The 21,816-nt window shown below is 33.7% G+C and overlaps 12 protein-coding genes across 12 annotated transcripts; 8 read left to right on the plus strand and 4 right to left on the minus strand.

Annotated features, from left to right (window-relative positions):
* Positions 1–223: 223 nt before the first annotated feature.
* PAB1 (polyadenylate binding family protein) lies at positions 224–2,677 on the minus strand. Its single transcript, XM_761373.2, has one exon. It carries the CDS (start codon positions 2,308–2,310, stop codon positions 325–327), a length of 1,986 nt encoding a protein of 661 aa, XP_766466.1. The 5' UTR covers positions 2,311–2,677; the 3' UTR covers positions 224–324.
* A 40-nt stretch (positions 2,678–2,717) lies between these two features.
* On the plus strand, positions 2,718–4,051 carry TpMuguga_01g00946 (Ribosome biogenesis regulatory protein (RRS1) family protein). The gene is made up of 7 exons (XM_761374.2): positions 2,718–2,914; positions 2,960–3,064; positions 3,197–3,375; positions 3,408–3,545; positions 3,636–3,709; positions 3,739–3,803; positions 3,876–4,051. Coding segments are annotated over exons 1-7 (708 nt in total). The 5' UTR covers positions 2,718–2,912; the 3' UTR covers positions 4,021–4,051.
* Positions 4,052–4,120: 69 nt separating this feature from the next.
* On the plus strand, positions 4,121–5,114 carry grpE (GrpE family protein). The gene is made up of 2 exons (XM_761375.2): positions 4,121–4,526; positions 4,636–5,114. Exons 1-2 carry the CDS (start codon positions 4,218–4,220, stop codon positions 5,086–5,088), a joined length of 762 nt encoding a protein of 253 aa, XP_766468.1. The 5' UTR covers positions 4,121–4,217; the 3' UTR covers positions 5,089–5,114.
* Positions 5,115–5,201: 87 nt separating this feature from the next.
* Positions 5,202–6,219, minus strand: TpMuguga_01g00948 (uncharacterized protein). Its single transcript, XM_761376.2, has 2 exons — positions 5,816–6,219; positions 5,202–5,702 (listed from the first exon to the last, which is right to left on the minus strand). The coding sequence occupies exons 1-2, from the start codon at positions 6,055–6,057 to the stop codon at positions 5,228–5,230; spliced, it is 717 nt and encodes a 238-aa protein (XP_766469.1). The 5' UTR covers positions 6,058–6,219; the 3' UTR covers positions 5,202–5,227.
* A 25-nt stretch (positions 6,220–6,244) lies between these two features.
* On the plus strand, positions 6,245–6,958 carry SmD1 (Small nuclear ribonucleoprotein SmD1b). Its single transcript, XM_761377.2, has one exon. The coding sequence runs from the start codon at positions 6,539–6,541 to the stop codon at positions 6,914–6,916; it is 378 nt and encodes a 125-aa protein (XP_766470.1). The 5' UTR covers positions 6,245–6,538; the 3' UTR covers positions 6,917–6,958.
* A 180-nt stretch (positions 6,959–7,138) lies between these two features.
* On the plus strand, positions 7,139–8,845 carry tim44 (Tim44-like domain protein). Its single transcript, XM_761378.2, has 7 exons — positions 7,139–7,670; positions 7,700–7,966; positions 8,041–8,216; positions 8,246–8,357; positions 8,442–8,540; positions 8,571–8,659; positions 8,730–8,845. The coding sequence occupies exons 1-7, from the start codon at positions 7,298–7,300 to the stop codon at positions 8,769–8,771; spliced, it is 1,158 nt and encodes a 385-aa protein (XP_766471.2). The 5' UTR covers positions 7,139–7,297; the 3' UTR covers positions 8,772–8,845.
* On the minus strand, positions 8,703–9,573 carry TIM17-2 (Mitochondrial import inner membrane translocase subunit TIM17). Its single transcript, XM_761379.1, has 3 exons — positions 9,015–9,573; positions 8,886–8,982; positions 8,703–8,817 (listed from the first exon to the last, which is right to left on the minus strand). The coding sequence occupies exons 1-3, from the start codon at positions 9,382–9,384 to the stop codon at positions 8,775–8,777; spliced, it is 510 nt and encodes a 169-aa protein (XP_766472.1). The 5' UTR covers positions 9,385–9,573; the 3' UTR covers positions 8,703–8,774.
* Positions 9,574–9,732: 159 nt separating this feature from the next.
* TpMuguga_01g00952 (Dos2-interacting transcription regulator of RNA-Pol-II family protein) lies at positions 9,733–13,273 on the plus strand (the record flags this gene model as incomplete). The annotated part of the gene is made up of 3 exons (XM_061305110.1): positions 9,733–10,002; positions 10,033–13,119; positions 13,151–13,273. The coding sequence occupies exons 1-3, from the start codon at positions 9,844–9,846 to the stop codon at positions 13,271–13,273; spliced, it is 3,369 nt and encodes a 1,122-aa protein (XP_061161680.1). The 5' UTR covers positions 9,733–9,843.
* On the plus strand, positions 13,269–15,309 carry TpMuguga_01g02280 (Phytanoyl-CoA dioxygenase (PhyH) family protein). Its single transcript, XM_061305204.1, has 12 exons — positions 13,269–13,396; positions 13,480–13,919; positions 13,982–14,252; positions 14,283–14,362; positions 14,397–14,463; positions 14,496–14,598; positions 14,630–14,667; positions 14,713–14,834; positions 14,875–14,908; positions 14,941–15,012; positions 15,048–15,122; positions 15,159–15,309. Exons 1-12 carry the CDS (start codon positions 13,333–13,335, stop codon positions 15,248–15,250), a joined length of 1,458 nt encoding a protein of 485 aa, XP_061162026.1. The 5' UTR covers positions 13,269–13,332; the 3' UTR covers positions 15,251–15,309.
* TpMuguga_01g00955 (putative integral membrane protein) lies at positions 15,310–16,555 on the plus strand. The gene is made up of 9 exons (XM_061305111.1): positions 15,310–15,453; positions 15,486–15,686; positions 15,745–15,838; positions 15,870–15,958; positions 15,996–16,056; positions 16,086–16,116; positions 16,164–16,192; positions 16,228–16,339; positions 16,462–16,555. Exons 1-9 carry the CDS (start codon positions 15,332–15,334, stop codon positions 16,533–16,535), a joined length of 813 nt encoding a protein of 270 aa, XP_061161681.1. The 5' UTR covers positions 15,310–15,331; the 3' UTR covers positions 16,536–16,555.
* On the plus strand, positions 16,530–18,395 carry BCKDHB (transketolase pyrimidine binding domain protein). Its single transcript, XM_761384.2, has 6 exons — positions 16,530–16,933; positions 17,079–17,190; positions 17,254–17,349; positions 17,412–17,747; positions 17,819–18,001; positions 18,133–18,395. The coding sequence occupies exons 1-6, from the start codon at positions 16,770–16,772 to the stop codon at positions 18,310–18,312; spliced, it is 1,071 nt and encodes a 356-aa protein (XP_766477.1). The 5' UTR covers positions 16,530–16,769; the 3' UTR covers positions 18,313–18,395.
* Positions 18,396–18,468: 73 nt separating this feature from the next.
* thrS1 (threonine--tRNA ligase) lies at positions 18,469–21,797 on the minus strand. The gene is made up of 14 exons (XM_061305212.1): positions 21,569–21,797; positions 21,301–21,537; positions 21,081–21,223; positions 20,833–21,022; positions 20,707–20,798; positions 20,171–20,627; positions 20,060–20,121; positions 19,934–20,029; positions 19,633–19,814; positions 19,424–19,581; positions 19,296–19,365; positions 19,073–19,218; positions 18,766–18,984; positions 18,469–18,716 (listed from the first exon to the last, which is right to left on the minus strand). Exons 1-14 carry the CDS (start codon positions 21,735–21,737, stop codon positions 18,502–18,504), a joined length of 2,436 nt encoding a protein of 811 aa, XP_061162027.1. The 5' UTR covers positions 21,738–21,797; the 3' UTR covers positions 18,469–18,501.
* Between the last annotated feature and the right edge of the window lie 19 nt (positions 21,798–21,816).

A 21,816-nucleotide genomic window follows, 5' to 3' on the forward strand; every position in this document is an offset into this window, starting at 1 on the left:
TTTGTACTCATTTTTACACTTTAAATTATTTATTCTTTATTTTTATCCCATTCATGCATTACACATTTTACATTCTAGAATCCAACTATTCCACCTACATACTAACCATTTACCCAGAAAAATAATCACATACTCAATAAATATTCAACAAAACAATACAAATAGTGATAGAATTATATAAATAATAAATAAATTGTATATATAAAAATGTTTGAAAGGATAGTTTGATGTGAAAAAAATTAAACACGTCGAATAGACTTGAAAAAAGCTAGGTGTGAAATGGAAGGAGTCCCACTCTGACAGACTTTAATTTACACGTAAGGTTTAGCTGGCCTGCTTGAGTACTTTGATAGCCTCGTCGATCTTAGCCTTGAGCTGGTCGTTGTCCTCGAGGAGCTGGAGCAGTTCGTGATTATCAATTTCCAGCATCATCCCGGTGATCTTGCCAGCGAGGTCAGGGTTGTCCCTGGCGATAATTGGGAACAGTCTCTCTCCAATCATCTGTTTCTGCATGGCAACGTCGTCCACCTGAACGTTTCCATTCACGACGTACTGCGGATGCATTGGCATTTCCCTGTTCCTTGCCTGAGGTGTGAACTTGAACGCGCTTACAGGCATCTGGTGTTGGTGTGTCTTCGGGTTACTGCTATCCCTCCTTAGTCCTACGGCGCCTGGCACCATGTTACTTGGGACTCCCATATTCCCCGGAAGCACGTGTGGCATGTTTGGGGGTACTACATGGTGAGGCAAGTTACCGTGCACTCCCATGTTCCCTGAGGCCACCACGTGTGCCATGCTCGGGGGCACTACTGACGGATAATGTGGAATGTTACTTGGAATGTTAGCACTGCTCATCGGTGACATGTTTCGAGCGTTAGCTGCCGGTGCCTTGGCCACGTTCCGCACTGAGTAGTTAGCGTATGAGTTGACTGGTGGGAAGTTAGCGTTGTAGTTTGGTGGATAGTTGTTGGCCTGGGGGTTATTCGTGGTAAAGTTTGGTGGGAACTTCTTGTTTGGTCCTGGTACGCTGTTGGGGAATGTTGGCGCTGGGAACGGTCTCGGATAATAGAGCGACTGCGAAGGTAGCTCGTTGAAGAGCACATCCCGCGAATGAGGTTCGAATCCTCTACGCTGTTGCATCCTCATCATCCTCTGGTCCCTCTTCTCAGCTAATCCTACATACAAAGGTTTCCCCTTGACCAGTTTCAGGTGCATAGCTGCTATTGCCTTTGTGGCTTCCTGAGGATTAGTAAAGCATACAAACCCAAATCCACGTGAATGGTTATTAGCGTCTAGCATTACTTTACTGCTGGTAATTGTTCCAAATGGCTTAAAAAGCTCACCTAGTGACTCGTCGTCAAATGAGTCATCCAGGTTCTTGATGTACAAGTTACTTGTAACGCGCTTGTCCTCCTGAGCCATTGTGGAGTTGTTGAACTGGGCGCGGAGTAAATTCTGACGCTTTGCCTTGTCCTGGTGAGGGCATACCAGCAACGGCTCAGAAGACTCTTCAAGCTTCAAATCGTTCAAAGTGTTAACTACTTCCTTTGCTACTTCCGGCTCCTTGTAGTTAACAAATGCAAACCTCCTGCCCTTAGAGTCTTCCTTCAGCATCATGCTAGTGATTTCTCCATACTTTTCAAGGAATTGCCGTAGAGCTTCTTCGTCCCAGTCTGCAGGGAAGTTCCTAACGTATAAATTCGTGAATACTTCCTCAGACTCACGGTCTTGCTTACGTAGGAACGGGGCTACCTCAACCCTTTTCCCTCCTATTAGCATCCCGTTTACCTTCTCTATGGCTTCGCGAGCGCTTTCTTCGTTTTCATAGTGTACAAAGCCGTAACGTTTCGAAGCTCCGGAGGCGTCAACAGCAACTTTACAGCTTAGAATTGGTCCAAAATGTGAAAATGTGTCATAAAGACTCTTCGTGTCTATGCTCTTGTCCAGGTTCTTGACAAATATGTTCCCAGCTCCTGAACGACGTAGTGACGGGTCCCTGTTACTCCACATGATCCTCGTCGGGTGACCCTTAATCTCAATGTAGTTCAAATTCTCCAAAGCTTCCTGTGCGTCCTGAGTACTGTAATAGTTCACGTAGGCGTAGCCCAGGGACTTGCGGGTAACGGAGTCCCTGCAAACCCTTATCGAGGCCACAGGTCCCACAGTGTTAAAGACCTCGTATAAAACCGCCTCAGTGACGTCAGGCTTCAAGTCTCCCACGTACAGACTAGCGGAGGAAAATACCTGCGTGTCCCTCATGGGCATCATCATTAAGTTCTCAGAAGGGACAGGTTTGACGGTGGAAGCCATGGTTAAACTTTAGAAAACCATAAATATTTAAAATAATTTTAGAAGTGTAGAATCAGACTAAATACAAAAAAATGAAATAAAAAAGGTCCAGAATAACCAAGCGAATTAAAATTATGGCCAAGCACTAAACCAATTCGGGAAAAAAGTTAGCAACTGAAAAAATATCCAACAGCATAATATTATGTTTAGTAAAAATTATAGATCTCCTTGTTATTTTAAATAGAATCCGTTTAAATCAGTAAAATAAAATTGTTATAGCGACATCAGACAAATATGAGTGGATATACACCTAACTTGTTTATTTAATTTTTTTTCACCTTTTTTTTATTATATTTATGTATTTTCACAATCTAAAAATGGATGATCATTATGTTTTTGATCTATTATGTGTATAGGGGGTGGGGGGACTATCTCATTTATCGGGCATATCGATAAAAAGATCTCGAAATTACGCTACCTGCCTACATATTCTAAATATTTAGCTGAATTCATACTATATTGACTCAACCTCGATGATCTACCAGAATTCTAACTTTAATTCCAATTAAACAGATTAATTATTAGGAATCTCATGCCCAGCGCCAGCTTATTCCCTTTACACGATGTAAATGATATTCATTTTCCAATTTTTATACTAATTATACTATAGGGAGACTTCTGATACTCAGAAGGTTGACAATTTAGATTACTGCCTTAAAAATCTCATCGCAATTGATGCCACTCCCACCTCTACCGAACTATTACACAATAACAAGTTAGATAAATTCCACTAAAATTACTTATTTACATATTTTACACCAATTTTAACTTTTTACAATTCTCTATTTCACAATTTATTATTTAACTTAATTATTTATGTTTTATGTTACACATTTATAATTTTTAGTTTATTGAAATTATCGTGTGAAAATGCTCAGCTCTTGGTTAATAAGATTTTTGGATTAAATCGCACTACTACTTCAGATGGAGTTTTTGCTGAACTTCCATCTACTGATGAGATAGTCATGCCCAGAGTATTTCCACTCCCTAAACCCAGAGAGAAGACCAGATGGGAGATATTCGCAGGTTAGTACCAAATTATTAATAGTATGTTCCAGAGTTAAAGGGAATTAAGAAGAGGAAAAGGTCTAGAAAGGTGTTTGATCCTACGGTTAATGACTGGGTACCTCGTTGGGGATATAAATCAATAAAGAAAAATAAACTCAATAAACCTCCAATCATGGAAGTTAAACCAGGTAATACACAATTTAACTTTAATTTCATGATATCTCATGATAACTTAATGGAATATGATTATAATTTAATGGAATATGACCATGTTTTAGGTTCTGATGATAATGTGCTTGACCTTGAATCCGCTAAGAAATCAGTAATGAAATCTAAACAGAAGCTAAGAGAGGTAATTTAACCATTACATATGATGTTTAGCTGAGAAATAAGATGGAGCAAAGTGCCAGAAAAGATAAATCGCAATTAAAAAAAACACTTCAAAGGTATAAAATACGCATTAATCAAATTAAAACACGTTAAATATTGTAAATATTTTACTAAAGAATCATTTGTAGAGTCAAGGAATCGACAAAAGGCTGTGGAAAACATGGAAAATTGAAGGGGAAAACTAAGGTTTCAATTAAGAGGAAACCAGTCACACAGTCACTTCAATCCGAGAAGGATTCATACCTCTCAAGCATTAAGAAATTAAACCTGTAAATGCACTCTTGTAATAATGTATTATAAATTATTCTCATTCATTTATTATGTTGTTTATTTTACTGTTACAAGACCCGACTTACATAATTATAATATTAAATATAATTACATAATAAGATAAATTTATTGATTAAAAATAAGTTGATTTAGTGGTTAGTTGTTTTTTATTTAAATTTACTCTTGTAAAATAAATTAATATGAAATCAAGTCTAGTTAGTCCAGTATGTGTAAACATACTGAAGAATATAAAATACGCAGCCTTCCCTAAAACTAATAGATATTATACAAGTACAATTATACCTAAATACACTCGATTTAATAAATTTCAACCCTTTCAATACTCTATTGCGAGACGTTATTCATCCGTTGAAGATTCCAAGGCTTCGGAACAAAAAACAACTAAAGATTCCAATGAGGAACAGAATTTAGAAGAGGAAAACAGTAAAGAAGAAACAAATTTAACTCCAGAAGAGCTTCTGAACCAAGAGAACGACTCACTCAAACAGGTCAGTTCAACCAAAATTTTACATACATCCTAGTTATAATCTCCTTAAGTACACTTATAAAATTATATAAATATAGTTATATTATATATGTTTTTAATATTTTGTGTAGAAGTTGAGCACTCTGGAGACCAAGCTGAAGGAGTTGGAGTTGAAGTATAAGATGAGCTTGAGTAATTGTGATAACTTGTGTAAGATTCACAAGAAAGAGTTGGAAAACACAAAGATTTACGCAGTAACAGAGTTTGCTAAGGGGTTGCTAGAAGTAGCTGATACCTTTGAATTAGCCTTAAAACACCTGGGAGAATCAGAGTCCAACAACTCTAATGATTTTGTTGACGGGATTAAAATGACAGAAAGCATGCTTCACCAGACTTTTGAGAAGTTTGGGATTAAGAAATATGAAAGCCTAATGGAGGATTTCGATCCCATGATCCATGAAGCCATGTTTGAGGTTAAGGACAGGGACACACACAACAAGGTTGTACAAGTTGTTAAAAACGGATATACCATAAGTGGACGCGTTTTAAGACCAGCTAAAGTTGGTGTATCAAGACGTCAATGATATACTTTAATGTAGTACAAATGTCTGTATCCTATTATACAATGTGTAATATACATTTCATATTGACCACAGTATAAACATAAAACGCAATACTCATAATTGTATTAAAATTTTGAATATATTAATAAAATTAATGGGATCAGATGATCATATCGACTTTGGGTGGGAGAGCGTTTTCGTTGGGAAGTCCATCATTAAATGATTCACAATAATCCCTGCCAGTAACCATGAGCCGTCTTTGTTTGGCAAAAAGACCGGGATTGACACCTTGCTGTATACGATTACGGTCATATGACTCCTGAGTTAAAATGGTAACCTTGGATCCGGGGTAAACTCTATTTATCAAGTAACGAAGGTAACATTTAATTCCATACTTGTGCCTGATGGGTCCGTAATATAGAAATGAAAAATGTCCCATCTTAGCACCGAGAATTCTCAAAACTCCACAATTTCTATCATTAAACACCTTGTAGACGTTTTTTATTTTGTCAAACTCTGCCTGGTCAATGTCAATGCCACCGCATGCAGTCTCAGGACTAGTGTGAATATCCTCAGTATCTCCCAACCCCTCCTCAGTTATATAAGGTAATTCACCCTTTCCTGGCACATGAAACCTAATATATAATGAACCTAATAATTAGAAAATTAATATAAAAATATTACTATTTGTGTGTGTATAAAATGAATATTTGTGAAGAAATTACTAAATTGTATGAGAGGAACTAACATGTTTTGAGCTAGTCTATTGGCATATTCATAGTTTAAGGTAACGTTGGCACGAACTGGACCACGCTCAAATGCTTGATGTATCTTACGCCTAGGACCTCGTTTAGGTGAATCATCAAAGAGTGGATAAGCCCATATCATATACAAGTTAGTATTAAACTTGGGAAATGTATTTCTAGTTATTATAAACCCATTTACGGTTAAAATTTCAAGGAATATTTTTAGATAAATAAGAATTCTCATATATTCCTTAACATGGTTAAAGTTTGTTTAATTAATTGAGTTCCGGGAAAACAAATACTACACACAGAAGATCAAGTTTTCATAGTATTTATTTTAAAATGTGTAATACAATGAAACAATATTATGAATAATTTTAAGGAATCTGATGGGGTATAAGTAACGATTAATTATGTATTTTAAAGATTGTTTGGGATTGTAATTGGATATTAATAGTGCCAATCACCTCCTATAATAAATGTATTTATGTAAATTTACAGTTTAGTTGGGCCAATATTGTAAAATATGGGTTTTTGTCGTTAAAACTGATTTTATCCTCAGAATCACAAAGTATATCTCAATAAACAGTTTTAAACACCATTCGCGGGTTTTAAATATTATTCATTGGATTTATTCTTTGGATTTGTAATTTATTTTCCCCAATTTAAAATAGAATTGGTTACATCAGTCAAGAATCTTTTATAATTTATCGTAACAATTAAAAATGAAGTTGGTCAGATTCCTTATGAAATTAGCCAATGAGGAACTAACACTTGAGCTTAAAAACGGTACAGTGATCACTGGCGTTGTGATTGGCATTGACATATCAATGAACACTCACCTGAAGAGCGTAAAGGTTGTAACTAAAGGCCCTGATGGAAAGGAAGGGACAAATGTAGTTCTTTTAGACCACCTCACAGTCAGAGGTAACAATATCCGTTACTTCCTCCTATCAGAAAGTATTCCCCTGGATACGCTTTTGATAGATGACACACCAGTACAAAAGCCAAGTAAAACTAAGTTCAGTTCTGTAAGGGGTAGAGGCAGAGGTAGAGGTGGTCCTCCAAGAGGAAGAGGTAGATTTGGAGGTCAAAGGAAATGATTTAAATTTATTTAATTCAAAGTTAATCTGTTGAAATGTTTATGTTACATTTATTCAATAGTTATCGATCTTAAATTTGTTTTTGGATAGTTTTATATTATTTATGATATATTTAGTAAAATTTGGTGGCTTTGAGTATTTTTGAAGGTTTTATTTTGGGACTGATTCTCCTATTTTGTTGGGAAATTAATTTGAATTTAATCAGATTCTTTTTATTATATTTTTTAAATAATTTAATTTTAAAATATTTTATAAAACTTTTAGTTTGTAAAATAAAATTTTTCTCCAAATATAGTTCCATTACTCACTAAATTATAATATTTATTAACATTCCGTTTGTTTACCATAATTCGATCATGATTTAATTAATTTTGTATTAAAATGATTCGGAGAGTTTTATTTAACCGGCGAATCTCAAATAATATTCTCATCAGATATCGCAATGTCAATAATATCGACGCTTTTAATCGTACTGAATTAACCGATCCTGTTAATCCTTTTGTTTCGGGGACTAATAGATTCTTTTCCTCTGATTCGTTTATGCAAACTGTTTTGAAACAGGTTAAGAAGGATTTGGAGAAGGATAAGAGTCTCCAGGAGGCCATGGAAAAGCTGGAAAGTGAGTCTCAGATCTCTGAGAAGATTTCAAGGATTTCTGAATACTTTGAGAAGACGCGGGATTTCAGCAAGGACTGCATTAACAAGTTATCAGAGACTAAGAATTCAAAGATTGTCAAAAACTGCCTCGATTCAGGTACTTTTCAACTATTTAATCATTTTTAGCCAAGAGTATTGCTGTGGGATTTGATAAGGTTTCCAGTTACTTATACGATGAAAAAGGACATGCCAAGAGGATTAGAAGTAAAATGAATCTCAAGCAACGAACTTCTAAGTCTAGTTCTAAGGAGCAGAAGGAAGAAACGGTACTAACTGAGGCTAAAGAGTCTGGAGATGATACTCCTGATAATTCACTTGTACTTGCCAAAGAGTCTGTTTGGGACAGATTTGGCAGTAAAATTCGAGATATGCCCTTTCTATACGAATTTTTCGGTATCCACTCACCTAACCGGTTAATCCGTTAGTTAATCTTACGAGTTAACTAATATTATCTAATTAATTTGTAGAGAATCCGATAATATCAAAGTTGTTTGGAGATACAAGTTTGGCCTCAGCCTTACGTGAGATGAAGCGACTTGATCCAAGCTTTAATTTACCAGACCTCGTTGAACTTGTGGAACACGTAATAGCTCCTCACGTTGTCGAGTCATATCTCAAAGGCGACGGAGAAGCTTTAAAATTGGTATTCCCTCAATAAATTAATTTGTTTAGCACTGTGGAGAAGTGGCGTTTAATATACTAAACACATCAATAAAGGAGAGGAATTTACAGAAACTCGTGCTAGATCCCTCAATTCTCATACTCAAAAACGTGGAACTCAAGGGTAATTTCACAATAATTTACACATAATAATTTACGCATAATTATTTATACGTAATAATTTACACATAATAATTCATTGTTGTAGGAGGGATGAAGGTGAAGGAGGGTGATCCTTGGCTAATATTCAACTTTACAACACAACAGATAAACTGTCTAAGAGATACCAAAGGCAAAGTTTGTGCAGGTAATTGTCATAGTGTTAACAATGTGTTAGGACAAATTGATGATATCAGAGAAGTGGTATACTCAATTGCCATTTCAAGACATCCGAACCCTCTAGAAACACTAGAATACCCATACCTGGTATTAAATACTATCATACTATCATTATAATAGTATATAAATGTATATTATTACAATATTGATGTAATAGGTTAATGAAATTGCAATTATTAGTAACAGACCATGCTGGTAACTGTTAGGTTGGATGTGCCGTAGGTGTAAAATTAACATCACGATTTCTACAAATTAATACATTACACATCTGTATATTAACTATATATTTATATGTTAAGTGTATGGTAGTTACTTGAGTTGTTTTTCGTATTCCATTTGACGTTGAAAGTGTTGTCTGGGAGTGACCGCGATTCTTTTATTTACAACAATTGAAACAGTTTCAATTATACCTGTGAATATATTATTGGAGTGAATAACTTACTTAGGAGAACACCGCCGATGAAGGCATTTCTGGAGGCGTTCTTTAAGCCTCCTCTGAGTGCTAGAACACCTCCAGTCACAAAACCACTGAAAATAGCATTCCAGTGATCCTCTTTATTACGTAAAGCTTGGAAGGTACAGTCGAAGGTAGAGAAAGTGCCTCCCCAAATGGCGAAATTGCCGCCAAGAACCGGAGATTTAGAACTGGCAGTATATAAAGCGTTTTTTAAAATTAAACCTCTAGGAGAATTCTTAGCTCCAGCTATAAAATGCCAGAGAAATCCACCAACGGAACCCATACCAAAGGCGCCACCCATGTCCTCAACAATCCTGTCAGGACAAGGCTGCCGGGATATATCTCGTCCTTGCATTAGTATATTTATATAGGGATCTTTAAAGAAATTTAAAGAATATTGAAATTTTTCAAATTAATCCCAGGAATATTTGATTATTGTTAGAATATTGAAATAAATAAGAGTTCAACTCAATATATTATTAAAAATGTGAAAATAATTTATAATAAAACTACATTATGCGATTTAATAAAATTTTTATTCTTATATATAAATGAATTTTGTGGGTTATTATGAGTAACATCAAGGCCTAATAATGATGAAAAAACAATTGAATTGAATTATATACAAATTAATTGTGATTGTAAAATAATTGTTATGTAATAAACTAAATTTTTTAGTTAATTTTGTGTTAAAATTTTGAGTTTTTCATCAAACACTTTTGCTCTTTCTTGTAAATATTATAAACTGTACAATTAAAGCTATGATAATTACTTTACAGGACGCCATTGTTAGTACGCGTAGAATAAAACTAGAATGTCTAATTTTGGTTGTGATTTAGACGATATCGTCAGATCATACCTATCTACACATGACATATATAAGCAGAATTCATATCGCAATACAATTCTTCTATCAGTTATTAACACTGGAACATCAAATTTTATTCAAATTCTAAACAATATATACGACGAGGTATTTAAAATAATAATTATTATTTCATAGGGAGATGACCCCGTTGATCGCAAAAATGTATTGAACTTGTTACATGAAGTGGTTTCAAGGACTGAAAATATTTTCGACTCAGGCCCTGTTTTAGACTTGTTATTGAAATGTTTAAAGCTAACTATATGTGTTCAATTATCTCTGGCTACAATGAGAGCAGTGATTGAACGACATTCTAACCCTGGAGCACCTACGTATTATAAAGATGTACAACAGTTCCACGACTCTGTATCCCTTAAGAAGATTTCTGAGTATCCACAAAAGTGTCGAATGGATTATTTAGTCATTTCAGATCACTTGGTGGACCTGTTCACTTCAGGGAAAATAAATAAAATCAATTTACGTCTCATTTGTGATGAGATATCAGGAGAAAGAGACCCTAGAAATATCCTTGTGATGTTTGATTTGTTATCGAAATTGGCAAGAAATGTGGCGAAAGCACCTGAGGATTTTGAGTGTATTTCTAGGACAATCTCAGTGTATTACCCGATCCAATTTGAACCACCCGAAAATGACACCATTAAAATAACTCCACTACAGTTAAAGAAGTCACTCCTAGCCTGCTTCATCTCATCTGACCAATTGGGACCTTATTCAATGGAGACATTGATAGACTCGTTATGCTCAGAGTTTAGTCTGAGCCTTAATTACACATCAGTGATTTCAGATACTTTGTATTTCCTCAGAGCCTGTAAACCAGTTTATCAAGCCTGTTTCAACAACTTTGTAGGTCAATTAGTACAAATCATGAAATTAGAACTCTTAGATGAGAATAAGAAGATCCCAGAAGAAAGTGGCGAACCTTGTAGTGCATTTGAGTTACCATATGATGGCGAGGATTCTGAGGATATTGATCAACTAACCATCCCAAAGGTAGTGGAAGTAGGCTCTAAATACTACAGAAAATGGAACTATGTAGATGAAAAGATACAATTATTTGGTGAAATATTGAGGTTATTTGTGGAAATTATACATACAGTGGAGGAGGAACTCTTGAACGAGTTTCTTAAACTTATAGCTGGAAACATATACTCTAACAACTCCATAGGGTACCTGGTGGACATTATGTGTGAAAATCACAAAGCACACAGTAAAGTCATAGAATTTATAATAGTTCCAGTGCTCAGGAATGTTATAATCAATGAAAATAACACGCCACATGATGTAAATAATGTTCTGAACATCTTAGTCATGTTTATTATGCCTAAGATACTCATGAACTGTAAATCACAAACAAGTAATACCAAGTTAATACAGTACCTCCTATACCTAATTGATCCCAAGGAAAGTAAATTAAACAATATCCTTCAAGTTGATGTGGTTATACAGAGAAATGTACAGTATTTGAAGCTTTTAACACTGTCTTCATGTATTATAGATAATAAAATCGCAGATCATTTGACTTCGTTTATAATTGATAAGATATTTCAATCACCACACAATATATTTCTTAATGATATTCATGATGAAGTTGACGAAATGGTTACTGTAAACAACAAGGACCTGGAGGAATTATACTATTTGGAATGCTTAATTTGTATGTATAAATGCCATAATGAAAGAAATTTAAAGATTTTAACTTTCTTAAACAATATTTGTTCGAAGGTTGTTGAGAGTGAGTCTGATTTTCACAAATCATTGTTGAGAATTTCATACCTTAGAAGAAGTGGAAAACAAATTAATATATTAAACAAAATGTGTGAACTTTTCAAAGCCGTCTTGGAACACTCTTCAGATAACTCATCTGACAATTCTCTGTTGGAACGATTGGTTACAAACATTTTAAAGATTTCATTCAAGGCATTGAAGTGTTTGATCGATTCTAAAAGTGTAAGGAGTTTGAATTCTCTAGAAGTTGTGCCAGGCAGTGATGTTTTCATTCCATACTCTAGTTTGATACCATGTGCTTTTGAACATTGGAAAAGCCTAATATTAAATCTTTATAGTAGAGAACAATTGTTAGAAGATCTTAAAAACTTGATTCACCTTTATAAAGAATCATTTTACAATGATGAAAAGAATATTATCAGGCTTGTATTCCTAACATCAAGTGTTCCAAGGATAATTAAACACCTTAGTGAAGTTGTAGAATTAGATGTCGGTACTGTACTAGATGAAGATTTCAGATTCCTTAACATATACATGAATAAATGTAATAAACTAAAGAGATTGAAGAGTTTCCAAATAGAATTGGATAGTTGTGGAAATGGTAACGAGTTATCATTTCCAAACACAATGGAGTTAATGAACCTTGAAGCGGAGTTGATATGTAATGGATACTTTAATAACTTTGAAAATTTGAGCTCATTTGTATACTTTAACGGGTCTCTGCTGGTAAAATATGTTCTAAACAAGTATCCCTTTGACATTAATACCTTATTAAAACCAATTAAAGTGGTTGATAATTATAAGTTAAAGAACTTTGATTATGAAGATTTGTTCCTCGTAATCTTACCAATTTCCATAAACAGAGTCAAACCTATCATTAAACATCAAATAATTGATGTGAGAAATATAAAGCGAAGTTCTAATGAAAATAATGATTTAGTGAGGGATGAACAGTTGTATGAATTCTTGATGAGTAGATTAAGGGATGACATTTGTGATTTAGTACCAAATTATCAGGAAATTCTGTTTAACCCTTTTTCAAAAATTGAACTTTACATTTCATTGATTTCATTACTGATTAACAAAGGATTTGAGAGTATAGAAGCTAAGTCTATGGACGTAATTATCAAGGATGTTAGGGAGATTTTAAACATTTTCAAAGAGATTAGAGCAAATAATAGGGGTTACGGAAATGAAAAAAACAACTTCGAGTGGGATTTAACCGCTGAATATGTACATTGGTGTTTTGACAAGTACTTAATATTACTTCAAGAGTTACTCTACGGAATTTTTACTACACATTCTTCTAAAGAGAATAAAGTGTTTAATCAGTTTTTTAAAGGAGATTTAGAGGAAATTTTGGAGGATTTAATCTCTGTGTACGAGGTGAACCAGGTCCCTTTTAGTAGAATTTTGACAATTTTAATAATTAACTCCGTGATAAAAATGGAATCTGTGCCAATTGACGCTAAAGAAAAGGTAAAATTTAGTATTGACATAATTGCTTTAGTTAATTAAGATGTCGAAGGTGTTTTTGGGTGACAGTAACAGGAAGGTAAGGAATATCGCAGTCTCGTGTAGACAAAAGTGGATGAGCACTCTCCAGGAACATTACACAACAAACCAGTCTTGAAATTTTAATCTGTACAATATTTGTCAAATTAACTTTTTAAATGTAGTATATTATTTTTCATGGCTAAACATCCATCTTATTCATTTAGCCTAGATTCTAAAACGCTCTTCACATCTTCAGACGGTACATATAAAATACGTATATAAATATAATTAACTCAATTAAATAATTAATAAGCTTATGAATGAAATTAATTAATTGATTAGATTCTGAAAATTATGATTTATTATCAGAAAAATTGTGGAAGGATAGGATTTTCCTAAAATGTGTTAAATCATTATCAGATTATATAGTAATACCAAGGAGCAAACTTGAGAATTTATCAAGAAATTTAGTTCCAGCAGAGTTACAGATTCAAGCTTTGTTTGAAATATTATGTAACCAGAAGCTACACTATAATAACCCCTTGAAATATAATAAATCAGTAGCAACTAAAAGTTATTACCTTAAATCACTCGGATTAGACCTGTCACTTGAACTTGACCAGCTAATTGACGAGTCTGGAACATCATTTGACCACTTAAAAGTACCTCAGCACCGGACTTACATGCTACCAGCCAGATATATTGATGCGAAACATAACTTAGATACCAACTTTAAAGCACTAGTTTCAAAGTCATTTAAACTCCTACACACTCACTGGGAGGTATAAAACACAGATTATTCTAAATTTAACCATCAAAATTGAATTATCTGATAATTTTGTAGAGGACTGGTGTTATATCGGATGGAGATGTGGGATTGGAAGTTGATAAGAAGTATAATACAATAGCAAAAAATACACTTGGAAAGAACATAGGCTGTACGGCAACACCTTACTTACCACTTGAAGGATGTAACATTTTAAAAGGACTAAGGAGAATTTTTAATAAAAGACCGAGTCCATTTATGATAAATTCTGGTTCTAATACGTACATTTGTAATAATATTCCATCATTCACATTCCTATTCAAGGTTAAACAGACCCTTGATAGATACGGTACCTTTACGACATGTTATGATATGTTAGGAGTTGCCGTGGTTAGAAATGTGTTCTCAAAAGACCAAATCCGTGAAATTAAATCTAAACTATACATTAAATCCACATTGGTAATTTATGTTAGTTTACCTGATTGTATATTAGGCCAGAGAAAATGCATTTAAAATTCTAGAGAAGGACCCGAATGTATCAGCACTTAAATTTACAAGAGGTTTCATTCATTAATTATATTATTTTCCTTAGGAAGAATCAACTGTGTTATTAGAGGGACAAGTTTCAATGACTCTCTGTCACCAATTCAGTCATTCTGGATGCCATTTGTATACTACTTAATGAAAAGAGACAAGTATCGTCCGTCTTGTGTTATTTTCATTTAGGAGAATATTCTTATCAAATCTACAACTCATATCTTCAGGTAATCTCCATAGTAATCCCCAATATAATTATATTTATTGGTTAGACTCGATGAGCTTTGTGGAGCCATGGCATAGGGAAAATAAGAGGTCTGGAATCAGTATTGTAGTACCACTTCAAGATACTAATAAATCCAACGGACGAATGCAATTTCTACCAGGAACTCATGTAAAAAATAATTAATTACAACACAGTAATAATGATTTAGAATGAACCTTCAAGACTAAATCCATACACCTGTGGTATAGTATGTAAATTGTATAGTTAATTCCAGGCCCTGTTGGAGTTGACTTGAATGAAGGAGACGTACTAATATACAACTCAAGTATACTTCACAGAAATACAAGTAAGATAAAACTCCAAATCCCCAATTTAATATAGTAAATGAGAGTAATGTGTGTCAGTCAATGGTAGTTTTTAGCTATGATCATGTGGATACACCACCACCAGGTCAAGGTAATGACCACATTCACGGAATAAGTTAATTTTTAGGAGTTGTAAAATACCTATTGGATAACTATTACGGCAATGCTATAGTTAATTTAAACCGCTTATTCATGCAAAAGAATATAAATTTTAAATGAAAATAAATTTTAAATAACAAGAATTTAATGTGGAAGGAGGCTGGGGATGTCATTTTACACATTAATACATAAATTATTAAAATGACTCTAATATTACTATTAAACTTATACATGCTAATAACATATGCTAGAGAGGAGGTTAAGCATATAGGATCGCATAAATTCAGGTTCAATGACGAGATTTTGGATTTAAGTCGAGATGTGTACGTTAATTGGCAAATATAAAATTCTTTAGAAACATAAATAGAGTTGCTGCTCCTGATAACCAATCTAGGGCTAATAATAATTTTAAAAACCCACAGAAATTATTTAAAAAGTACTCCCTACTTAAATTAAAAAAGATGAACCAAGATAATACAAACACACAGTCGATTGGATATACCACTCAGGACTACCCTAACCCTGGCACAAATCCAAACTTATGTCTACACAATTAGTATAAAAATTATTATTGATAGTTATTCAAATTTTAACTCAGCATTATGATTTTTTAGTTCTACGAAGTCGCATGTATGTGATCCTGATGGAATCCTAACTGAGGAGGAGCAGAGAAATATGAACCGCAAACTGTCGGACTCAGACTTGGACGTAAATTAATAGAATTTATTATAATTTTTAGATTTTTGTAACCCTTTCGCAGAACATATTCGTAGAAACGGGTGTTTCAAAATCTGATGCCCAAACTTCATTTGCCAATAAAATTTTAAAGTATTGATGACTTTTAATTATTTTCAAAAATTTTTAGGAAATATTCTGAAACATTCCATTGCGATTACAACAAGTCGATACTCCTCAGTTACGTCAAAGTATGTTTAAAGTTTGATATTATGTTTAGGAGTTTGAAACACTTAAAATCGTTTCCGGAGGTATTTTTACAAATATTTTATCAAACTGAAATAAATAAATCATTTAGAGGACATGATTGGTAAGAAAATCAAGCCGGTGTGTTAATATTTTTATTATAAACTGTGAATTAGGAACTCATTTCTAAACTTGAGGAGGAATTCCAAGTGAACCAGAAAGAGCTTTACAAGTCGCTTAACGTTGTCATAGAAAAGATAATCGAAAGGATAATCAAAACTGATTTAAGTAATTCATACATAGGATTCCTTCAATTATAAACACAAATAAATTATTTACACTTAAATTTATATACACTAAAAAATTATTAAAAACAATATTAAAGATAAATTGATTAATAATTAATTTAGTTTTCACGGTGTTAATTACCACTATTGTTGTTGCTATTCTGGTTATCGGGGGGTTATTCATTTTCTATAATTGACATAATTTACTATTCGTTGAAATATTTTTTATCCAAATTAGTAACTAATTTTCATTTTCAATTTTTTGTTTATTTCTTTACTTTTGGGGTTAATTGATTTGTTTAAATTATGGTTTTATTTATTATTTCCAAGTAATTTTTCCTTTATTTTTTTTCACAAGTCTTTTTTCCTTAAAGATTTATCTCAATACTATATCTTTTGTTGTATTCCTTATTTGTTAAAGTAGTTCCATTATGATAACATTTTCTAAGAATATCCTTGGGAAGTTCATTCCTAAGAACTTATTCTCATCCTCACGACTCTTTTCAACCTTTACTCCTAAAGGGCCAACTAAGGAAATGAACATGTGTACAGCAATCAACGACGCCATGCACATCTCCATGGCCGAAGATCCCACGTAATTCTCTAACACATTACATATTTTACCATTATATTTACTATATTTACCATTATATTTACCATTATATTTACCATTATATTTACCATTATATTTCACTTTTATATTCACACTTTAATTGTATTGAGATGAATAAATTGTGTAGTACTTGTGTGTTTGGTGAAGATGTTGCCTTTGGAGGAGTCTTCAGATGTTCAGTTGGTCTTTTGGATAGATTCGGTGAAGGTCGTGTTTTCAATACTCCAATAGCTGAAAATGTACACAACTTATTCCACACTATTCACACTATTATAATGTAATCGTGTTAATTGTTATTTTAGGGCATTGTAGCATTTGGGATTGGTATGGCAGCTCTTGGACACAATGCAATTGCTGAGATTCAATTTGCTGATTACATATTCCCAGCTTTCGATCAGGTACTTATAACCACTATTATATTATATATCAACTTGTTACCAGTTTAACGAGCATAATTTAGATTGTGAATGAGGCTGCAAAGTTTAGATACAGATCAGGTGGTGCTTGGGATGTTGGAAAGCTTACTATAAGATCAACTTGGGGTGCTGTTGGTCATGGAGGGTTGTACCACTCTCAGTCACCTGAATCTCAATTTGCTCATGCAGCTGGGCTTAAGATAGTTGTTCCCAGAGGCGCTTATCAAGCTAAGGGTTTATTACTGAGTTGTATCAGAGACCCTAACCCTGTCATTTTCTTTGAACCCAAGATGCTCTACAGGCAAAGTGTAGACCAGGTTCCAGTTGAAGATTACCAAATCGAGTTATCAAAAGCTGAAGTGCTAAAAGAAGGCAAAGACGTATCTTTACACTGTTTTACATATTTTTATATATTTTTAAAAATTTTAAATCTGTTTAATGTTGTGTTTAGGTGACAATGGTTGGGTATGGTACTTCAGTGGGTTTGATGTTGAAGGCAGCCAAGCTGGCTGAGGAGGAACATGGCCTCAGTGTTGAGGTTATTGACCTCCAAACTGTATTCCCCTGGGATGTTGACACTGTAGAACGCTCGGTTAACAAAACGAAAAAACTCATAGTAACTCACGAGGCTCCCGTATGTTCTACCACACTATTACTCTATTCCTATACTATATTTATTCCTACACTATTTATTCCTTACTATATTTATTGTGTACTATATTTATCATGTACTAATTTACACAATCGGATAATGTAATGTTTTAGAAAACGCTTGGAATGGGTTCTGAAATAGCCGCAACAATTACTGAAAGATGTTTTTACAAGTTAGAAGCACCAGTAAAAAGAGTGTGTGGCTACGATACTCCTTTCCCTCTGGTCTATGAAAAGTACTACCTTCCTGACCAGTACAAGTTACTGGAGGCTGCCATCCAAATCTGTAAATAACGGAAATTTTCTATATATATTAAGAAACTCTCATTTAATTGTTTAAACTTAAAATAAATTAGTTTAATTTTATTACTACACCATTTACTATATAATATTTCACTACACCTATAGTTATATACATGTGTGTATATTGTGTATAGTGTTTAAGTATACTGGTTATACTAGAATATTGGGTATATTAGAAGATTAAACGTATTTCAACTGCTGTGACTCAAACAACTTAACTAATTCGTCGAGAGAAACCACATTTTGTTCATCGGAGTCTCTAGGTCTTAAGGAAACAGTTCTGGTTTCAACTTCACGATCGCCAACAATGCCCATGTAGTTCCACCTCTGCTGCTGGCCAAACTTGATCTTCTTATTAATTGTGTTATTAGACCTGTCAACATCAACATTGTACCCTAAACCATGTATTATCGGAAATCAGTAATTATACTATTTATTTATTACCTAGAGCGTTGAATTTTTCATATAATTCCAGTGCGTAATCAAGATGACTGTCAGTTATTGGGATGAATAATAACTGGTTGGGTGATAGCCAAAACGGTAATTTCCCTTTAGTTTGTTCAAGGACAATTGCTACAAAGCGTTCAATTGAGCCGAAAATTGCTCTATGGATTATCACAGGCCTGTTAAATCCACATCTCACATTCTCCGCGGAACTCTCACCTAACACCTTATTAACCACATTACTAGTGTTAAATATTTATTTGATCAATAGATAATTATTTTTAAAATTATTGTATTGTTAACATACTTTTATCTCTGTATTCGAGGTTGAATCTGATGGGTAGATTAAAGTCCAGTTGTATTGTTCCACATTGATGCTCTCTATCTAAACAGTCAAACAGCACCACATCAATTTTGGGTCCGTAAAATGCTCCATCTCCAGGATTCAATATCCTAAACAATATTATGTCACATTTTTATAGATTTTTTGAATGCATTCGTATGGTCTATTGATAGTGTTATTGTGGTACCATTTGGCTCCAGTTTTGTTAAGAGCTTCTTCCAGTGATTTTTCTGCAACCTCCCACAGTTCATTATCACCTAAACCATGGTAGTTTAAGTCCAATTTAATTAGTTAAATCTAATATTAATGTGTTACCCAGAGCTTTTGCTGGTTTTGTTGATAGTTTAAACTCATATCTGAAATCGAAAAGAGAGTACACTTTCCCAATAAATGTGAGGATATTAAGCACTTCCTCCATAATCTGTTCCCTGGTACAGAAAATGTGTGCGTCATCCTGCTGAAATCTTCTCACCCTAATGAATAATAAGGTAAATCTCTCTCAAATATATCATTATATGGTTTACCTGGTAAGCCCCGATAGTGACCCTGTAAGTTCATTTCGGTGCAGAACCCCAAAATCAGCAAGTCTCAGTGGCAGTTGTTTATATGATAAGAAGAGGTGTTTGAACATAAGACAGTGTCCTGGACAGTTCATCGGCTTCATTCCCCACTCAGTATCCTCCAGATTAAACAAGTACATGTTCTCCTACCAAATAATTCATTTGAATGGGGATAACTTTTATATATAATTGTTAAACATATAATTGCTAAAAATATAATTGTTAAATATGTAATTGCTGAAAATGTAATTTCCATGAAAGATACCTTGTAGTTATCGTAGTGGCCTGATTGTTTCCAGAGATCACATGAGAAGATGTTTGGAGTTATGACTTCTTGGTACCCTCTAATTCTGTAATTATCCTAAAATCATATGAATAATCTGAAAAATACTCTCATGAATTCAACCAGTCTGTTATAAATCTTTGCTCCATTTGGTAACCAGAAACATGAGCCTAATGACAAGTTAATACAAAATTCGTGTGTAAAATTAAATGTTATTACCTGGTGAATGGACCGTATCAAAATAGAAAAGCTTCAAGTCTGTTCCAATAGTTCTGTGATCTCTTTGTTTGGCTTCTTCAATTCTATGCTTGTACATTTTCAGTTGTTCCTTTTCTGGGAATGATATTCCGTACACTCTCTGTAGAGTATCGGACTTTGCATTTGATAGCCAGTATGATGATGAGATCTTGGTCACATCAAATGAGTTTGCTCTAACCATTGAGGTTGTCGGGATGTGCGGTCCTCTGCAAAGATCCACAAAATCTCCACATCTGTAACACACTGTGTTTTCCCCGTCTGGGACCTTGTTCTTAATAAGCTGAACCTTGAACGGGTTATACTTCATGAGCTCCAGCGCTTCTTCTTTAGTACACACTAGCCTCTCAAATGGGCTATTCAAATTAGTCAAAGCTTCAACATGACTTAACAAAGGCTTTACATCTTCAGGTTTAACACTCTAAACAACAAATTACCAACTGTATTAAATTTGTATAATAATTTATAGTACAAATAATATGTTATGATTGTAAAAGTACATTGTTTCCGAGGTAAACGTCATAGTAAAACCCTGAGGACAATGCTGGGCCTATAGTCAAAAAACCACCAAAACAAGTTTCCAATGCACTTCCTACACATTTAATGTGTAAATGCGTGTTAATTACCTAGAATGTGGGCTGATGAATGCCAGTATACGTGTTGTCCTTGTTCTGAGTTAAAATCCAAAAATTCAACCTTGCAGGAGTCCTCAAATGGTCTATGCATATCCCAAAGGACCCATTCTGAGGTTGAATTCTCCGAGTTATCCTCATCCACATCCGCAAAACTCTCAGATAATTTGTTTTCATACAACACCTAAAAATTTATTAACAATTATATCAACAAATAACAATGTTAGTGTTAATTATGTTACCTTTGCTACTACGGCCTTCTTCGCTCTTTTCTTGTCAAGCGCGTATAGAACATTGTAAGGAGTTGTAAGGAATGATTTTCCGGATAGTGATACTTCGCCGTCATCTGTAACCAGGACCAAAGATATATCCAAATTCTCACGCTCTAAACGTTAATAAAGTTAAATAAATTAAACGACATAATTTATTAGGTAAATATAACTAATATATTTCGACAATTACCTTTTAGTTTTTGTTGTTGTTTCTGATATAGAGTGTTAAATAGTTCTAATCTGTCCTTGATAAATTTAGGGTTCGTTTGTAGATTGAAGGAATTGTGATCCTTGACAACCTTTTCAGAACAACTATCAGATAAATTAGGATCATTTCCCATTTTATAATGACTTAACAATGCACTTGATGTGATATAGAATTTGGAATCTAGGTGATTTTTATGAATAAAAGGATAACGAAATCGCGCTAAACCAGGTAATATAAAATTTAAAAATACCAAATGAGTATGACAAACACCTCAACAATTTTATATCTAAATATGGAGAAAAGGTGGAAAAAATGGTTAAAGAAAGATAAACATTTAAAAAACTGAACCTTTTACTTTCAAATATTTTACAGACGAGAATCAAAGCACAGATGAATAGAATTATTTCTGAAATCAGCATAAACTGAAGATAAAAAATTTCATAAAACTCTTGACATCAAATGTAAGTTAAAAAGATCTAAGAATAATTAAATCTATCA

This window comes from Theileria parva, chromosome 1 (genome assembly GCF_000165365.1).
Source record: "Theileria parva strain Muguga chromosome 1, complete sequence, whole genome shotgun sequence".
Lineage (NCBI taxonomy): Eukaryota > Apicomplexa > Aconoidasida > Piroplasmida > Theileriidae > Theileria > Theileria parva.

What these genes read in the sequence shown, in the direction of transcription:
- PAB1 (XM_761373.2), bottom strand. Translation starts at nt 2,310, where the DNA reads ATGGCTTCCACCGTCAAACCTGTCCCTTCTGAGAACTTAATGATGATG.
- TpMuguga_01g00946 (XM_761374.2), top strand. An exon ending in GAACTATTACACAATAACAA is followed by an intron (nt 3,065 to 3,196) that starts GTTAGATAAATT and finishes TATAATTTTTAG; the next exon opens with TTTATTGAAATTATCGTGTG. An exon ending in CTAAACAGAAGCTAAGAGAG is followed by an intron (nt 3,710 to 3,738) that starts GTAATTTAACCA and finishes TATGATGTTTAG; the next exon opens with CTGAGAAATAAGATGGAGCA.
- grpE (XM_761375.2), top strand. Translation starts at nt 4,218, where the DNA reads ATGAAATCAAGTCTAGTTAGTCCAGTATGTGTAAACATACTGAAGAAT. An exon ending in AGAACGACTCACTCAAACAG is followed by an intron (nt 4,527 to 4,635) that starts GTCAGTTCAACC and finishes TATTTTGTGTAG; the next exon opens with AAGTTGAGCACTCTGGAGAC.
- TpMuguga_01g00948 (XM_761376.2), bottom strand. Translation starts at nt 6,057, where the DNA reads ATGAGAATTCTTATTTATCTAAAAATATTCCTTGAAATTTTAACCGTA. An exon ending in AATAGACTAGCTCAAAACAT is followed by an intron (nt 5,703 to 5,815) that starts GTTAGTTCCTCT and finishes ATTATATATTAG; the next exon opens with GTTTCATGTGCCAGGAAAGG.
- SmD1 (XM_761377.2), top strand. Translation starts at nt 6,539, where the DNA reads ATGAAGTTGGTCAGATTCCTTATGAAATTAGCCAATGAGGAACTAACA.
- tim44 (XM_761378.2), top strand. Translation starts at nt 7,298, where the DNA reads ATGATTCGGAGAGTTTTATTTAACCGGCGAATCTCAAATAATATTCTC. An exon ending in CTTTCTATACGAATTTTTCG is followed by an intron (nt 7,967 to 8,040) that starts GTATCCACTCAC and finishes ATTAATTTGTAG; the next exon opens with AGAATCCGATAATATCAAAG. An exon ending in CAAAGGCAAAGTTTGTGCAG is followed by an intron (nt 8,541 to 8,570) that starts GTAATTGTCATA and finishes ACAATGTGTTAG; the next exon opens with GACAAATTGATGATATCAGA.
- TIM17-2 (XM_761379.1), bottom strand. Translation starts at nt 9,384, where the DNA reads ATGCAAGGACGAGATATATCCCGGCAGCCTTGTCCTGACAGGATTGTT. An exon ending in CATCGGCGGTGTTCTCCTAA is followed by an intron (nt 8,983 to 9,014) that starts GTAAGTTATTCA and finishes ATATATTCACAG; the next exon opens with GTATAATTGAAACTGTTTCA. An exon ending in GAATACGAAAAACAACTCAA is followed by an intron (nt 8,818 to 8,885) that starts GTAACTACCATA and finishes ATTAATTTGTAG; the next exon opens with AAATCGTGATGTTAATTTTA.
- TpMuguga_01g02280 (XM_061305204.1), top strand. Translation starts at nt 13,333, where the DNA reads ATGGCTAAACATCCATCTTATTCATTTAGCCTAGATTCTAAAACGCTC. An exon ending in AATTTCTACCAGGAACTCAT is followed by an intron (nt 14,835 to 14,874) that starts GTAAAAAATAAT and finishes ATAATGATTTAG; the next exon opens with AATGAACCTTCAAGACTAAA. An exon ending in TACACCACCACCAGGTCAAG is followed by an intron (nt 15,123 to 15,158) that starts GTAATGACCACA and finishes GTTAATTTTTAG; the next exon opens with GAGTTGTAAAATACCTATTG.
- TpMuguga_01g00955 (XM_061305111.1), top strand. Translation starts at nt 15,332, where the DNA reads ATGACTCTAATATTACTATTAAACTTATACATGCTAATAACATATGCT. An exon ending in ACTTAAAATCGTTTCCGGAG is followed by an intron (nt 16,117 to 16,163) that starts GTATTTTTACAA and finishes TAAATCATTTAG; the next exon opens with AGGACATGATTGGTAAGAAA. An exon ending in GATAATCAAAACTGATTTAA is followed by an intron (nt 16,340 to 16,461) that starts GTAATTCATACA and finishes TAATTAATTTAG; the next exon opens with TTTTCACGGTGTTAATTACC.
- BCKDHB (XM_761384.2), top strand. Translation starts at nt 16,770, where the DNA reads ATGATAACATTTTCTAAGAATATCCTTGGGAAGTTCATTCCTAAGAAC. An exon ending in TATTCCCAGCTTTCGATCAG is followed by an intron (nt 17,350 to 17,411) that starts GTACTTATAACC and finishes AGCATAATTTAG; the next exon opens with ATTGTGAATGAGGCTGCAAA. An exon ending in TGCTAAAAGAAGGCAAAGAC is followed by an intron (nt 17,748 to 17,818) that starts GTATCTTTACAC and finishes TGTTGTGTTTAG; the next exon opens with GTGACAATGGTTGGGTATGG.
- thrS1 (XM_061305212.1), bottom strand. Translation starts at nt 21,737, where the DNA reads ATGCTGATTTCAGAAATAATTCTATTCATCTGTGCTTTGATTCTCGTC. An exon ending in GCCACTACGATAACTACAAG is followed by an intron (nt 19,815 to 19,933) that starts GTATCTTTCATG and finishes ATTATTTGGTAG; the next exon opens with GAGAACATGTACTTGTTTAA. An exon ending in AAAACCAGCAAAAGCTCTGG is followed by an intron (nt 19,366 to 19,423) that starts GTAACACATTAA and finishes ACCATGGTTTAG; the next exon opens with GTGATAATGAACTGTGGGAG.